The sequence below is a fragment of the Rattus rattus genome, chromosome 16 (genome assembly GCF_011064425.1).
Source record: "Rattus rattus isolate New Zealand chromosome 16, Rrattus_CSIRO_v1, whole genome shotgun sequence".
In the NCBI taxonomy this organism is placed as follows: Eukaryota; Metazoa; Chordata; class Mammalia; order Rodentia; family Muridae; genus Rattus; species Rattus rattus.
The window spans coordinates 4,925,767-4,942,221 of NC_046169.1; the positions used below are offsets into that span (position 1 = coordinate 4,925,767).

The 16,455-nt window shown below is 45.7% G+C and overlaps 1 protein-coding gene across 1 annotated transcript in view; it reads left to right on the forward strand.

Annotated features, from left to right (window-relative positions):
- The window catches only part of Katnal1 (katanin catalytic subunit A1 like 1), a 52,416-nt gene that overhangs the window by 1,343 nt on the left and 34,618 nt on the right, over positions 1-16,455 (forward strand). Inside the window, exons 2-3 of the mRNA XM_032886904.1 lie at positions 6,706-6,881; positions 8,497-8,657. Of these exons, the coding sequence (XP_032742795.1) occupies positions 6,720-6,881; positions 8,497-8,657 (323 nt within the window). The 5' untranslated portion in view covers positions 6,706-6,719. The remainder of the gene's footprint in view (positions 1-6,705; positions 6,882-8,496; positions 8,658-16,455) is intronic.

Genomic DNA, 16,455 nt, shown 5'->3' on the forward strand with positions numbered 1-16,455 from the left:
GATATATTGCTGTTATTTGGTGGTGTCTTGAATATGAATATATATATATATATATATATATATATATAATTTTACATTTTAGCTATTAAGGTCAATGTCATGGAGTAATACCTCCTCCCACCCCCAGCCCCCTGTACCATCTCCATTCCCTACTTACCAGCCTGAATGTTGCCCACACGTATTTTGGTTCTACTTTGAAGACCAGTAAAGCTTTAAATGGTTAATTTTTGCCTTTTTCTGGAGAGCTGTCTTTAAGCATTTGTTTCTTTCTTCCCCAAGTACTTGCTAGAACTCACATGTGAAGCTGATGGGTCTGGAGTATTTTGGGGAGGTCTTAAATCACAAACTCTGTTTCATTGACTGATGAGATTTCTTAGTGGGTTTTGATATGCTGTGATCTCACACCCTTGTCTATTTCATTAAGTTTGCTTGACCTTTCCCTCTCTTTGAAGTTTCTATTGCTAGATCTCCTTCATTTCTGATTTGGGAAACATTTCTTCTCTTTTCCTAGCCAGCTTTACTAGAAATTTATTAATTTTATTGAACTTTCTGATGAATCTCCTTTTGACTATGTTGAAGTGTTTCGATTTCCTTTTCTATTTTTTTTTTAAATTTTGACTGATTTATTCACATTTTATTTTGTTTTAGAGACACGGCTTCACTGTGTAGTTTTGGCAAGCTAGAACTCACTATGCAGACCAGGGTGTCCTAGAACTCAGAGATCTGCCTCTCTGTCTCAGAATGCGGGGATTAGGCAGGACTTAGGCATGACTCAGGTCGATTTCCTCTCTTTAGTATGTGTAGTGAGAACTTTGTTTTTTTTTTAAACATGTAATTTACATAGAAATCTTGTAAGAATTGTTTTCATTTTAATCCCAGGTATGGGATATATGGACTGCTTCAGATTGTCCATAGCAGTTGGCTATGATTTGCCTCATGCTCTACCAGGGATGTGACTTTTGCCAACAGGCAGATAGTTTCTGTGACTGTAATGTTTGGAATTCTGGGAACTTCTCAGAGGGTATATAAATGCTATGGCTCCAAGAGGTGGGGTTGGTTGTTGATCACCAGTCGTTAAGTAGTTATACCTATGCAGAGAAGAAACAACAAGAAGAAATTAGATCTCCTGATGGCAAAGATTGAGCTTGCCCTGAGGAACTTGACACCCCTAGTCATCAGAAGTAGTCCTGACGAAGGCTCTTCAATCCCGGGCCTCTAGCTTGCTTGTTCTGTAGCATGAGTATAAGGTTTGGTAGCCCGAAGCCAGCAGACTCTATGGGCGTGTCTTGTTCTCAACTATGTTTCTCTGTACCTCTAGGCATTTTTGTTTTGTTTTGGCCTTTAAGTGAAGATTTCTCTCATTAAAAAAAAAAAAATCCCAGATTTCTTTAGTTTCAGGAATTTCTTCATATTTCATAAACAAATCTTCCGGAAATAGAAGAGCTGACCAATCACTCAGATCTGAACTCAACCATCCACCTTCCGTACTTCTCCAGGTCTGCGGAAGAGACAGACTTGGCGATTTTCTTCAGCGCCAACTCCACGTCCCCTCTGGTGACAGGCATCTGTAGCTCCTCCTTGGACAGGGCCGGGATCTCTCCTGGTGTTAAATCATTGATGTGACACCTCATTCTGTGTTTCTGTAATCACAGGCAGAGGAGTACTACAAAGTCACCACAAACATTCTATTACAAAGTCACCACAAACATCCTGAGGACTATGTAATGTGTGCTTTCCAGATACCACTTAGAAGTCTCCACTTCAGTCACATCCTGAAGTTTCAGAAGAGGTTCAAAACCCATGCAGGCACTGGAGAGAGAGAGTTCAGTTGGTGCTGGTTATGGAAGCCTAAAGACCAGGGGTTCAATTCCCAAAGCCCCTCAAAAATCAGGGTGAGGCCAGGGGTACACACATTTAGTCAAGTAACCAGAAAGAAGAAGCAGGTTGACTTCTTTGAGTCGAAATTGTGTGACATTTGGAATTCTGGAGACCTCAGAGGCTGTGGTGGTTTGAATAAGCTTGTTCCATGGGAAATGACACTATTAGGAGGTGTGGCCTGGTTGGAGTATGTGTGGCATTTTGGAGGAAGCAAGTCACTGTGTAGGCAGGCTTCGAGGTCCTATGCTCAGGCTCTACACTGTGCAGAAGAGACCTTCTTCCTAGTTGCCCACAAAACAGTCTCTGGTTGCCTTCAGTACAAGATGTAGAACTTTCAGTTCCTCCAGCGGCCATGCCGACCTGGATGCTGCCATGCTTCCCTTCTGATGATAATGGACTGAACCACTGAACGTGTAAGCCAGCCCCAATTAAATGTTGCCCCTTATAAGAGTTGCTGTGGTCATGGTGTCTGCTTACAGCAATGGAAACTCACACAAATGGAAGGGCCGTGAGAGGTGGGGCTGTTGTTGGTTGTTAGTTGGTCGAGAGCAAGGAAGAGACAAGATGAGCTTAGATATCCTGATGTGGAAGATCAAACTTGCCCCAAGGAACTTATCACCCCTAATCACCAGGAAGTAGTCTGATGATAACGTCACTCCTCCCCGCTCTATTCTTTTTTCTCTCCTTTCTAGTGTTAGGGGGTTGAAAGGGTGGAAGAGAAGGGGTAGAGAAGGATGGAAGAAAGAACAACCCACAAAATAGCCAAAGTCTGGTTACAATTATGTTTTCCATTTCTGCCTCTTTGGGGTTTAATTCCCCCAGCCCTCAATGGGATGTCCAAGCAGGCACCAGCAGGCTATTCCAGAGTGATCCATGAACTCGGGATGACTTGCTTCCTTTTAATAATCAAAGGGAAAAAAAGATACTTGATAACTCACAGAAATGAAAGGAAATTCTGATTTCAGTGACCAAACATAAGTTGTATTGGGATGCAGCCACACCCTGCCGTCTACGTACTGCCTTTCCCTGGAATAGCGGAGTCAGGTAGGTGTGTCAGAGATGGAGTGACATTTGCACAGGCTTTATGCTTGATAACACTGTCACCCCAGTCTCGGTGCTGTATACGCCACCTAAAGTATTATTTTTCTCAGTGCATATTCATGTCAAAACAAGAGAAGGTGGAGGAATGCACTTGGAATTTTAACCAGGGAGCCAGAGGACGAAGCAGTGTGCTTGCGCGATACGCAGGGCTGTGCTGAAGAACGGCACACATCACTGTCACTAGAGGAAGCCCCCGACATCACATACCCAAGGGGTTTAAGAAGGCGAAGGCTAGAAGAACCAGTGGACTTCAGCAGGCCCTCGTCCTCCAGGAGACTCTCTTCACAGAACTGAAAAATGGATATGTGGTCAGTCTCCAAATGGTTCATTTGCTAGCCAAGCAAGGAAATCATTGACCAGCGGGGAGCTGAATTACAGCAGGCGCAGAATTGTGTCTGGAGAAAATAAATTTGTTTAAAATTATTAGCCTTTTGGCGTGAGCGGTGGCTCAAAGCGTTGAGGGCACCATTAATCAATTAAAAACCAAAGTGAATGATTTTGAGTGGTTTTCCTTGGCCCTTGATGAGATGGCAGATGTTAGCAATACGGCTCAGTTGTTTACTTGAGAAGTCAGCACTGAGCCTGAGGTTAGTGAAAGGAGAGTTTTAAGAAATGATTGTGTGTGGAGGGCAGCGAGGACACACGTACGGTGTTTTCGAGGCATCAGAAACATTAGTTCCATACAACTTGAATCTGAGAAGTACATTAGAACGGTGGCTGCAAACATCAGCGTAGAATAGAGTGAGCTCAGGTGGATGTGGCTGTGTTGCTATGGAAATGTGAACTAGATGAAGCTTGTAGTTGCCGGCCCCTTAATTCTTTGGTGTTTTGCAAATAATATGTCTATCTGTCCCGAGGTTAGGGTCCGTGCAGGGTTAGTATTTTCCCTTAAGGAATTAGCTGTTGTCAGTTCCACGGCTCTGCGTCAAGAGTAAAAACAATCCCTCCCTTGCCCTAGCCACACAGCTGCCTGATGGCTTAGCAGTGGCCAGGTTTTGAGCGTAGGGTAGAGGCAGGAAGTCATCAGAATGAGAGGAATTGCCCCCAGCCACTCTTACCAAACACTAAGTGGTTTTAGCCGTCAGCTTTTGTGATAAACGCGGCAATATTCCTTCCTTCCTTCCTTCCTTCCTTCCTTCCTTCCTTCCTTCCTTCCTTTCTTTCTCTCTTTCTTTCTTTCTTTCTTTTTCTTTTTTTCGGAGCTGGGGACCGAACCCAGGGCCTTGTGCTTACTAGGCAAGCGCTCTACCACTGAGCTAAATCCTCAACCCCCAGCAATATTTCTTAATGAATTCACCTTACCCATTCCAAGACGGAACAGGTGCTTATATCAAAATACTACGGTAAAATGATTGCGGTGCCAGTTAGTGTTTTTACACAGCATAAGTGTTGCTCAGTTCCCCGTATGGTCAGAAGGTAAAACAAATGAGTGACAAGTGACGCCTCTGTTCCTCCTCGCTGTGGCCGTCAGCATTCTTCCGCGCTTAGGCTGGCTCCAGTGTTGTTTTCCAGACTTGGATGCCAATTTCCATGTTCCATCCAGCTACTGCTGTCGAAGTTCCCTCCAGCCCGGTCTTTAACCGGTCTGGAATAATCTGCGAACGCCTTGATCAGATTCTCTGAACAGGGACTATGCGGTGGCTGCGTGTGAGGGGACAGAACCGCCTCACACTGAGTCATTTCAGGAAAGACTGCACAGACGAAATCCATACAGTGTTATTACAGGCCAGCTCTAATGGCACGGCGCTTGTGATTGACAGCAGGGAACACCGACTCAGTCCCAAGCCTTGAAGAGAGTCGATTCTTTCCATGAGGACACTTGCTTTTACAGAGTTACTGCTGTCTATGATTTTGAATCTTATCATTTCATAAGCTAGAAAATTTTATTACTAGTATTAATGATTATTATCGTTATAAATAGTTTTGGTTTGTCAAGACCGGGTTCCTTTGTGTAGCCTTGGCTAGCCTAGAACTAACTCAGTAGCCCAGGCTGGCCTTGAACTCACAGAGATCCTCCTGCCTCTGCCTCCCAGGTTCTGGGATTAAAGGCATGCACCACCATGCGGGGCAGTTTTGTCTTATTATGTAAGAGTTTACACTGTACACTCTATTTTGCTAGTCCTTGGAACTTAAATACCTGTCTGAACCTTTACACAAAGGATGCCAGTCCTTTTGTTCTATCAATTTTTCCCCCTACATAATGGTATATCTGCACGTATATTAGCAGACAGCAACCTTAGAAGAATGTAATTCTTGAAGAACTTTGATGTGGTTTAGCTGGTCTTAAAGCAAGAGTTAAGAGTATTGCCTAAAGGAAGAAGGGGTTTAGACTCCCGTGGCTTTGACTTCAGGGGACGGCAGGCTGGTTCCATGCTTTCGGTCCTTTGTAAGGTAGCAGTGCTTTAGGACAGAAGGGCATTGCGGGGCAGGGCTGAGGCACCCAGGATGCCAAGAGAACAGTCTGCATCCCTAGCCTATGAGAGGCTGCCACATACTCTGGGCAGGCCTTCTTCCCAAGGGTGGTTTTCTCTGGGAACACTCCCAGATCGACCCAGAGGTGTAATGTACTGACTGCTCTTTTAGGTGCAGTGTTTTCAATATTTTTAAAATGTATGTGTGTGGTGTGTATGCATGTTTGGGCGTGTGGGTGCACTGGCATGGATGTGAACAGAGAATGGGTGGTCAGAGAATGCCAGCAGGGCTCTCCTCCCTTGATCCACCTTATACACTGAGGCAGGGTCTCTGACGTGAGCCCAGAGCCTGCTGATTCCACTGTCTACTTTGGGAGAGTCAGACTACCTAAGCCAAAATAATTCTCTAGGAAGGCAAGGAGAAGTACCTGTATTTCCTTTCTTAGATGGTCAGTTGGCTTGTTGTTTCAAAGGTAGTTAGGGAATTGGTACTCTGCCTGGGTTCTCTCCTGTCCTCTGCATTTCAGGACTGTCTGTGCTGATGGCCTTGGGAGGAGAGTCTTTGCTGGAAAGCCATGGGTGACTCTACAAGACTCTAGGGAAGTCAGAGAAAAGCCAGGATTGCTGAGCTGAATGACTGGCCTAGAAGCCAGCGGCTCAAAGGACACTGCTAGCATCAGATGGGATAGTATCAGGTAGGCTGGAGAGATGGCGAGGCAGTGCGAAGAGAGCCAACCACAAAAGTTATCTGACCATCTTTCCCTGTACAAAATCAATACATGTTGGAGGAGATGGGCAAGGTTAGATGAGGAAATCTCTCAGTTCAGTGCATGCCCTTCTCTTAGGTTTGCTGTGTGATGCAGCTAAGGCATCAGAATGATGATGGCTGTCCAAAGGCTGTCCTCTGACGTAAGACCTGAAGTCTCACCCTTTACTCCTGGGGTCCAGCAGTCTCAGTGAAAACAGCAAATGTTAATATACTTGATGATTCTCACATAATCCTTCTATGTTATAAAGACGTGGCTGGGGAGGAGGGTCTTGTGAATATGTCTGAGTTTGTGGCTATTATAAATGAGTGAGGAGGACTCATGGCCACTTTTCCTCATAAATCAACCAGTTGTCTGTCACCAGGGAGAGGCTCTCCATCTTGTCTCCCTGGATGTTCCGTGATTTCCTTTTATGTACAGAACTGGGGATTTAGTTCAGTATTAAAGCTATTTGGATGCTCAAGGCACATGTTACAAAGTTGATAATTGTTTTAAAATCAGTGCTAAGAACCTTGTTTTTTAAAAAAAGCATTGTTTTTATTATTCAGGTGTCTGAAAGAAGATGAATTTGGCCGAGATTTGTGAGAATGCGAAGAAAGGCCGGGAATATGCGCTTCTGGGGAATTATGACTCGTCAATGGTATATTACCAGGGAGTGATACAGCAGATCCAGAGACACTGCCAGTCACTGAGAGACCCGGCCACCAAAGCGAAGTGGCAGCAGGTGGGCCACACGCCACCGTGGACATGCTCTGATAACTTGAGGAAGCAGAGTTGGGAAATTAGCCAGAGCTTTGAAACATTGTTCTTACTTGTCAATTATTCTTACTGGCTACATTTCACATGTAACCGGCATGGGGTTCTGGTGTGCTACCTACTTTCTAGTCTCTCTGTTTTCCACCATACATTTCGGTCTTTGAGGACTTAATTATAGTTGAATGTATTGTTAATTTTACAAACGTTCATGCTCAATTGTTTCTGCCAACATAGTTTTGAAGTTAGGTTTTTCTTGTCGCTGTCTGTCTCTCCCCTTATTTCTGTTGGTAGCTCTGACCTATTTAAAAAATGCTTTCCTTGAAAGTCTCCTTACAAACACAAATGAGCTGGTAATCTAATAAAAGGCACTCACATCTCTTCTGTCTCTTTGACGTACAACTTGATTATATAATAGTCTAGTTAATGCAAACTTGAATTATGATTCCTCCAATTATCGTTGTAACTTAAGATCCTTTTAAACTTAAAAGTACAAAGAGAGCACTTTGAAGTTTCCGTTTCCTCTGGTGCCTTTCCAGAGCCTCTCCTCAGTTCCCTACAAGTCAGGAATTAGCGCTTCACTGACTTTTGAGGGTAAATTTGGCTCATTTTCCAGCATAAGACTTACCAAATGCCTTGAGTAAGAGCACCACACTTGTCACTCGGGCTGCAACCTTTGGATCTCCCATTCTCGTGCCTCTCACAGGTTGGGTGCCTGTGTTTGCGGCGGGGAGTGTGTCTGTTGAGATGTTCCTGTGCATCCTTTATACCGGGTCTGACCCGTGATGCCCTGTGCAGGGTCTCACGCGTCCTACATGCTGGTTGTTGGCTCTCACTGGACTCTGTATGTGGTTCCGTAGCGTCCTCACACGTTCTTTTCATACTGTTCCAGGGAAGACTTCTTCTGCTCTGCCCTGGAGATAAACACACTTTCTGGGTTGAAAGTTACTCTGATTATTAAAATCTAGTTTAAACCTCCAGCTTTTCCAGGCACTGCTTGCTCGTGAGAACTACCTTGCACAGAGCACCAAGTTTGAGGACAACACTTTTCACAGTGCAGGGCTCAGCTACATTTGTCAAATGTAGGGAAAATCTTGGCTTAGACTTGAGAAAAACCTTATCCAAAAGAGTTGAAGCCCAAAGAGACCGTAGTGAAGGGGACGGTACATCAGGGTGGACAACAGTGGCCAGACTCTCAGGACAGGCTTTGTGACTGTGGAGATGGAACATGGTGAAAACTTTGACCAATTTTATTTTGACCTCTAAGAATATTGAAAGATTTAGCATGGTGTCTTCAGTGTCTGGGGTGGGTAAGTTGTTAGCGATTTAAGTGCTTGTTTGAAGCTATATTAATACTCACTAATTTAATGAGACACACAGCTTTTCCCTTTGGGAAGAGGCATACAATCGGCCCTCTCCTCCCTGCTCTCTGCCCGTCTGTCCCTCTCTGAAGAGCCGTTCGTCAGTGTTTCTCTGACTCATTTTGTACTCTGTGACTGACACTAAGGAAGCTTACACTCTGTAGTAGTTTATGTGCGCTTTGTGTGAGCTCTGAATGGCTCCTAACATGACGTTCCCTTCCTCAGGTTCGGCAGGAACTCTTGGAAGAATATGAACAAGTTAAGAGTATCGTCAGCACGTTAGAAAGCTTTAAGATGGACAAGCCCCCTGACTTCCCTGTGTCTTGTCGAGATGAACCATTTAGAGATCCAGCAGTATGGCCACCCCCGGTCCCTGCAGAACACAGGTGAGTGAGGCTCGGGGGATCAGTTCTTGTAGCTAACCATGCTCCGTGAGAAGCTTTATTTGAGCAGTGTTTTTCGGAACCATTTTGGGGGCTTGTACGCTTCGTATGTTTCTCCTGTTTTCCATGTAGGCGCGCAGAGCTTGCTTGCGTGTGCCCTGTCAGGCCTTTGTTTTCAGTTTCCTTATAGCTGTCCCGGTGACAGGTGCTCTACGACTTACCAGTTCAGCCTCAGACCTTTGCTAGAGGAGACTGAGCCCTTCAAGTGACAGAGTGAGGAGAGCGGCACCTTTGTGGGGAAGGATGCTTGGAATTTTCAGTGGTTTCTTGTTACCGGTTGGACTCCTCAGGGTAGCAAGGGGAGCCTTTATCCCCAGCTTCTCTGATATTCCACATTCGACTGCTCTCTTCTTTCTCTGTCCAGTTTTCTGTCTGCACGGTGTCTTCTTTCTCCAAGGAAGACCAGCAGTTCACACCTCTGAACTGATCCTCTTTCTCAAGTCTGCCACAACGGAAACATTTTGCTTGTTGCTTGGCTTGCGGGTGTCATGTTGCATCCTCTTGTCTCTTTGTGCTTAGAGGCTGTGTAAGGGCAAAGGCCGTGTCTGTTCACTTGAAAAAACAACAGCAAATGTTCAGTACCGGCACTGAGGTTTGCCACAGTAAGAGCTCAAACACCCGGTGAGTGATGCTACTAATTTTACAGGAGACTGAAGCCTGGAGACCTGGGTGTGTGAGTCATGGTAGACCAAGGTCTGCACTCCAGTCTTTCTGGCTTCCTTCTCTCTGCGTTGTGACGTTCCATAGGAAATGCATTTTCTCTCAGGCAGGAGCTGGGGTCATCTGTTCAACTAACTGTTCTCTTGAGGTTTTCCAAAAACTTTTAAAGGATCGTGGGAAATGTTTAATTATCCTGCTGTTTTATTTTAAGATAGGGCCTTGCTGTGTAGCCCAGGCTGGCCTAGAACCTGCTGTAGCCCAGGCTGGCCTCTATCTCGGATCCTCAGGATTACCATTCCGCATCACTACACCCATCTAGCTCTTCCAGAATTCTTCCCACTACGTCACTGGTGGGTGAAGGCAGGTTCCAGACAAGAACTCTTTTTAAGGAAAATCACACACGCCACGCACACACACACACACACACATACACACACGCACACACACACGCACACACACACACACACACACACACACGCACACACACACACACACACACACACACACACACACACACACACACACACACACACACACACACACACGCACACACACACACACGCACACACACACACACACACACACACACGCACACACACACACGCACGCGCGCGCACACACACACACACACACACACACACTTTTTACTAGATAGCCCCAACTCCTCAGAAGGCACCAGTTCAATGATCAGGGATGTTCTCTTGAAGGCTCCAGAGTAAATATTGGGGAAAAATGAGACTGTGGCCTCCCCGAACACCACATTTCCCCTGTATACAATGGAATGCCTCACTTTTCCTGAAAGTCATTAATTCTGAAACTAAAGCTAATGGCTAACAATGCACTTACATTTTAGAGTACATGTTCTGAATTGTTAGGCGACCATTGTTACATTTTAGAAACCTGTGCGTGCAGACAGTGACTCAAATGATAAACATTGGGGATAACATTTTCCCATTGCTGATTGCCTACCCAGAAATTGTCCTTCATTACACACCCATTTCCTGTCAGTGCCCTTTCCTATCTGCCCATAACATTGATGGAATTCATTTTTATACATTTTTATATATTTTTTGGAGCTGAGGACCGAACCCAGGGCCTTGAGCTTGCTAAGCAAGCGCTCTACCACTGAGCTAAATCCCCAACCCTTTATACTTATTTTTAATACTCTTTTTTTTTCTTAATTTGAGTCAGGATTCTCTGTGTAGCCCTGGTTGTCCTGGAAATCCCTCTGGAGACCATCCTTGAACTCAGAGGTCCACCCACCTCTGCCTCCTGAGTGCTGGGATTAAAGGTCTGTCCCCCCTCACTGCTATGTATAGCTCTTGGATGTAGCAAGTGCTTCCATGTTGTCTGTGGATTAGAGACAGTAGATACAGTGATCTGAGCATGTGTGTCCCTGTGTGTCCCTGGACAGCAGACGGGGAAGGAGACTGTGATTTCCACTTTTGTGTCACTGAGAAGAACAATGAAGGGGAAGGCTTAGTGCTCAAGGCTTTGCAGGGTGTGGGCCATGCAGCAGGGTGGCTTGGTGGGGGACACACCTGCAGGGGACGGCAGACGGGAGGCAGAGGGAGTGAGAGAAAGGAGCCTGGGGTAAGATCAGTGCATGCTCCAGGCAGCCATCCTCCTGCAAGCCCCACTTCTAACCTGGCACGTCATTGGGACCTGTGTGCAACATACAAACCTGTGGGGACATTTCGTGTTCAGACTGTGACATTCGTGTCAGCAACCACAAGGAAACATGGTTCAAGAAGTTCTTCAGAGTGGGGGTCAATGCCTAAGTGCTGTGGGCTTCGTAGTTTAAGGCTTCAGGAGCAGACTGTGAGCCACAGCGGCCCACCACCCATATAGGATGCTCTGTGACATGCGTGTAAGGCACACATTACTGCAGGAAGTCCACTCTAGCACAAGGCTGACGAGCTAACGGGGCACTCCTAGTTAAAGGCCTTGGGAAGCTGGGATTGAGCACTGTTTATTTTACTCATTTACAAATTTTGTTTCTTTTCAAGTCATGAAGCAAAAAAAAAACCCCACCTGGAGATAATGACAAGTTGACAGAGTGATTTACAAAGACAGTGGCCGAGCCGTCACTGAGAACCATGGGCTTGGGGCCTTAGTGCTTTAGATGCTCTGTACATTGACTGCAAGGTCTATGGTGTGTGTGTGTGTGTGTGTGTGTGTGTGTGTGTGTGTGTGTGTGTGTGTGTGTGAGAGAGAGAGAGAGAGAGAGAGAGAGAGAGAGAGAGAGAGAGAGACTCTCCACATCAGTGATGGTGATCAGCAGGTAATGAGTTAAAATCAATGGTCAGCTCTAGGAAAAGAACTGTAGCATCCTTTCAGAGAAATAATCAAAGAGTGACATAATCAACAATATCCCATTCAGGAAATCTTCAAGTAGTTGTATTTTCTCTCTGACATTTCTAAACAAATGCTGAGTTTTCTGGGCCTGGCAGAGAGAATGCTGAGTTTTCAGTGTTGAAGATGTGTGGCATTAGTATTGGTTTTCAGGGCAAGGGCGGCCATTCACAACCGCTGGGCAGTGCTCTCTCTAAGCAGTCTCTTATTTAAGTCATCTGTGACCTCATCAAGTAGGGACTGTTCCAGCATGGTGATGTCCAGACGAAGAGAGAGAAGCTAAGCTTGTTATTTTCCAAGGTCACCTGAGCAGGAGGGAGGCAGTGAGCACCGAATCCAGCACTTGTCAGCCCTGGTCAGTACTCAGTCAGCACTGGTCAGTACTCGGTCAGTACTCATCAGCACTGGTCAGTACTCATCAGCCCTGGTCAGTACTCATCAGCACTGGTCAGTACTCATCAGCCCTGGTCAGTACTCATCAGCCCTGGTCAGTATTCATCAGCACTGGTCAGTACTCAGTCAGCACTGGTCAGTATTCATCAGCACTGGTCAGTACTCAGTCAGCACTGGTCAGTATTCATCAGCCCTGGTCAGTACTCATCAGCCCTGGTCAGTACTCATCAGCCCTGGTCAGTACTCATCAGCACTGGTCAGTACTCATCAGCCCTGGTCAGTACTCATCAGCACTGGTCAGTATTCATCAGCACTGGTCAGTACTCAGTCAGCACTGGTCAGTACTCAGTCAGCACTGGTCAGTATTCATCAGCACTGGTCAGTACTCAGTCAGCACTGGTCAGTATTCATCAGCACTGGTCAGTACTCAGTCAGCACTGGTCAGTACTCAGTCAGCACTGGTCAGTACTCATCAGCACTGGTTAGTACTCGGTCAACACTGGTCAGTACTCATCACACTGGTCAGTACTCATCAGCACTGGTGTGCTCTCTGCCCTAGGAGTGTAGCACACCCATCCAGTGACATTTGCAGCTATATTTTGGTATATATTCTGTGTCTTAATATCCACTTGTTCAATGCTTACTAGTGGTGGGAGAATAAAGAAATTGAAAATCTTTTTACAAAAGACTTCTTTATTTACTTTATGTATATGAGAACACTGTCTCTGTCTGCAGACACAGCAGAAGAGGACACCAGATCTCATTACAGATGGTTGTGAGCCACCATGTGGTTGCTGGGAATTGAACTCAGGACCTCTGGAAGAGCAGTCAGTGCTCTTAACTGCTGAGCCATCTCTCCAACCCCAAGAAATTGAAAATCTTAATGAAATATATATTAATAATTTAAATGTAATGATGAAATTTCTCTGTGGGAGCACGGCACTGAAATAATGCTTTCAGTCAACAGGGAGATATACTTTAGTACCCTACAAAGTCTTTCAGGGCTGCAGTCCATGTTTTTGGCTTTGGCTACTAATTGGGTTGGCCTGCTTCCGTCTGGTTTAGTTTATGGACTTGTACCCCTGAACTTCCTCTCATCTTCCAGCCAAGTGTCATGGCGGGTGCACATGGTGGCTTCCACTGGTGCTTTTGCCCTGTTTATTTTGAAGTTGGACTTTCTGTGCCATGGATCCGCTGAGTTTACTCATGGTCATGTTTTAAATCACCAGCAGCTGCTTAGATTACGCAGTCTGTTATAATAAGGTCGATGCATTGCCTTAAGTGTGACTAAACTGAGCTGTGAGAGTAGGCCGCGGCGGGAGGTCAGAGCAATAGCAGACTTAACCTACACAGAGGTGGATGTTAGTCAGCTCCTTACACTAGCGGAATGGCTCTGGGAGCATTTCGGATCTGGGCTTAGCAAGCCTGTCTCTTTTATGAGGTGAACTACTCTTGTGAGTTGAACCTAAGACTGTCTCTGTCTGGAACAATATCTAACATAGCATAGAATCAATAGACTCCTCTCTCTCTCTCTCTCTCTCTCTCTCTCTCTCTCTCTCTCTCTCTCTGTGTGTGTGTGTGTGTGTGTGTGTGTGTGTGTGTGTGGTGTGTGTGCAGGTAGGGAGGTGTGAAGAGGATGCTATTCTCAACTCTCTGCCTTAGTCCTTTGAGACAAGGCCTTGCACTGAATGGAGCTGGGCCAGAAGCTCACATCACTGCCATTGCAGGAACTTGTGGGACAAACTCAAGTCCTCTTGCCGGCACCCCAAGTGCTGCCCTCAGAGCCACCCACTCTGTCCCTAAAATAGTCTCTACTGATTTTAAAAAAGTAAATAGTGATAGATCTTTTTTCCAACCTTATCAAAGTAGATTTTTTTTTCCCGAGTTGAGGATAGAACCCAGGGCCTTGCGCTTGCTAGGCAAGAGCTCTAACCACTGAGCTAAATCCCCAACCCCTCAAAGTAGATTTTTTATTTAAAGTGTACAACTTAATGATGGGATTAGATTATGAATTAATAATGACACAATTAAACCGACCTCCCTTCAATAATTTGCCTTTTTTTTTCCTTTTTGTAGTGAGAACACAAGATCTGCCTTAGCGAAATTCAAGTATATAGTACACGTGGTTAGCTGTGGTCACCTTCATGTATGCTAGATGTTCAGAATTAATTTGTCTATGACAGGAGCTTTACCTGTGACAGTGTCACCCTGGGTTGTGGTCTGAGTGTCTGCCAGAGCTCCTGTGTTGGCAACTCACTCCCTAGGGCAGCAGCATGGAGAGGCTGGGTCTGTAAGAAGGGATCAGGTCCTGAGCGTGGGGTCCAGGGATGGATTAGAGCGGATAATGAAGAAGGTGGTGTGGATGGTGTAGGTAAAAGCCACTCCTCTGCACCCTCAGGCATGGGAGCATGCCGTGTGAATGGCCTTGCTGGTGTGGGCTCCTCAGACCCAGACTTCTCAGCATCCAGATGAGAACAAAGGCATTTCTGCTCGTTCTGGATTACCCAGTGCTGGATAGTTTGTTAAGGGGCCCAGAATGGTCCAAGAAGCCCTGTCTCCCTTCCCTTGAGCCTTGGTAACCAGCCTCTCCTCTGCAGTGCTGTGATCTGAAGGTTTAGATTGTAGACATGAATAAGACCCCATATGCGTCCCTCTGCAGAGTCCTCACTTAGCACAGTGTCCTCTAGGTTCATCTGCGTTTTTGCAAGTAGAACAGTCTTCTTTAAAGCTGGATGATAGTCTGTCCGACATTCACTGCATCTTCCTTGTGGTCTCACCTAAGCTACTTCCACATCTCGTTCACGTGGATAGGGCTGAAATGGACATAGGGGTGCAGATCAACACCCCCATTCAATTTTATTTAGATAAACATTCACAAGAACGATTGCTGGATCGTATAGCAGTACCATTTTTAATTTTTAAAACATTTCTTTATTTTTATTTATGTGCCTGGATGTCTTGCCTGCATGCATGTCTATGTACCTCTTGGTCACATATGTGCAGTGCCTGCAGGAGCCAAAAGAGGGCACTGGATCCTCAGGAACTGGAGTTATAGACAATTGTGAGCCACCATGTGGGTGCTGGGACTCAAACCCAGGTCCTGTATAATAGCAGCCAGTACTCTTACCTGCTGATCTCTCTCGCCAGTGTCTCTTTTGAGGAACTTGGTGTTCTTCATGATAGACACACAGGTTATATTCCCATGTGGTAGGTTTTAGCCAATCAGGCCTTTTGGGGGAGGGGCAAATGGGATTGTATATGTGAATCTGAAATTAATCATTTAGTTTATTCTGTAGAGGTGATTGTTTGACTAAAGCCTAAATAGGCCTTCTAATGCTATTCCATCAAGACCTGGAGGGAGGGGCTGGGGAGAGGGCATGGTGTAAAGGGCTTACTGTGTGAACACGCTGGGCTGAGATTGGATCTGCAACACCCCATTAAATCTGGGTGTAGAGTGCGTACCTGCAGTCCCAGTGCTGGGGGGCAGAGACAGAAGATCTCCGGGTTTTCCTGGCTTAGTCAAGGAGTGCCACGTTCAGTGAGCCACTGAGGAAGACACTTGACCTCAGCCTCTGTAGATGTGTGTGTGTGTGTGTGTGTGTGTGTGTGTGTGTGTGTGTGTGTGCATGCATGCTTGGGGAAATGGTACAGTGTGTCTCTATGTTCACTTAAGGATATTGGTTTTCCTTAAGTCCTGGAGGGATTTCCTATAGATTTGACATTAAGGTTGTTGCCAGGTGTCTGAATACCCTGGTAGCTTCGGTAACTGTCAATACTCAAACAAAACAAAAACAGCCAATAATAAAAAGGTTTGATTAAGGCCAGAGTCAAGAACTGAGAGAGGAAGCTGCCGTTTTCTGTTTGTAAGTCTGTCACCTCTGCTGTGACTGGGTTTCCTGGCCTATATGGGGTGACAGCCTCAAGAGTGCTGGCACCTGTTACCCATGGAGCTTTGCACCAGCTTCTGTGCACACTGGATGGGGCGCACAGAGATGGCCCCTGCCCTGGCAGCATTTGATCTTGTAGGGGTAGGTGGGCATGAAAGCATTCTGAGTAAAATGGACTCAACCTGGTGACTAATGGCTGGTGAGAATGAGAGAATGGCAGGTCTAGGTAATCATCTATGACCAGGATTAGAGCTGAGGACAGACTACAGAGGGTAATGGTAGTTATTTAAGAGTGTCAGCTGACCGTTACTTTAATTTTTTCAAATGCCTATTTTTAATGATTGCTCTTAAATGCTTTAAACTCCCTTTTTAGCCCACAACCCATCAGAGGTAACATGAAAGAAAGGATACAGGGGAAGTGAACCTGTTTAGAAAGGTTCTTTGGA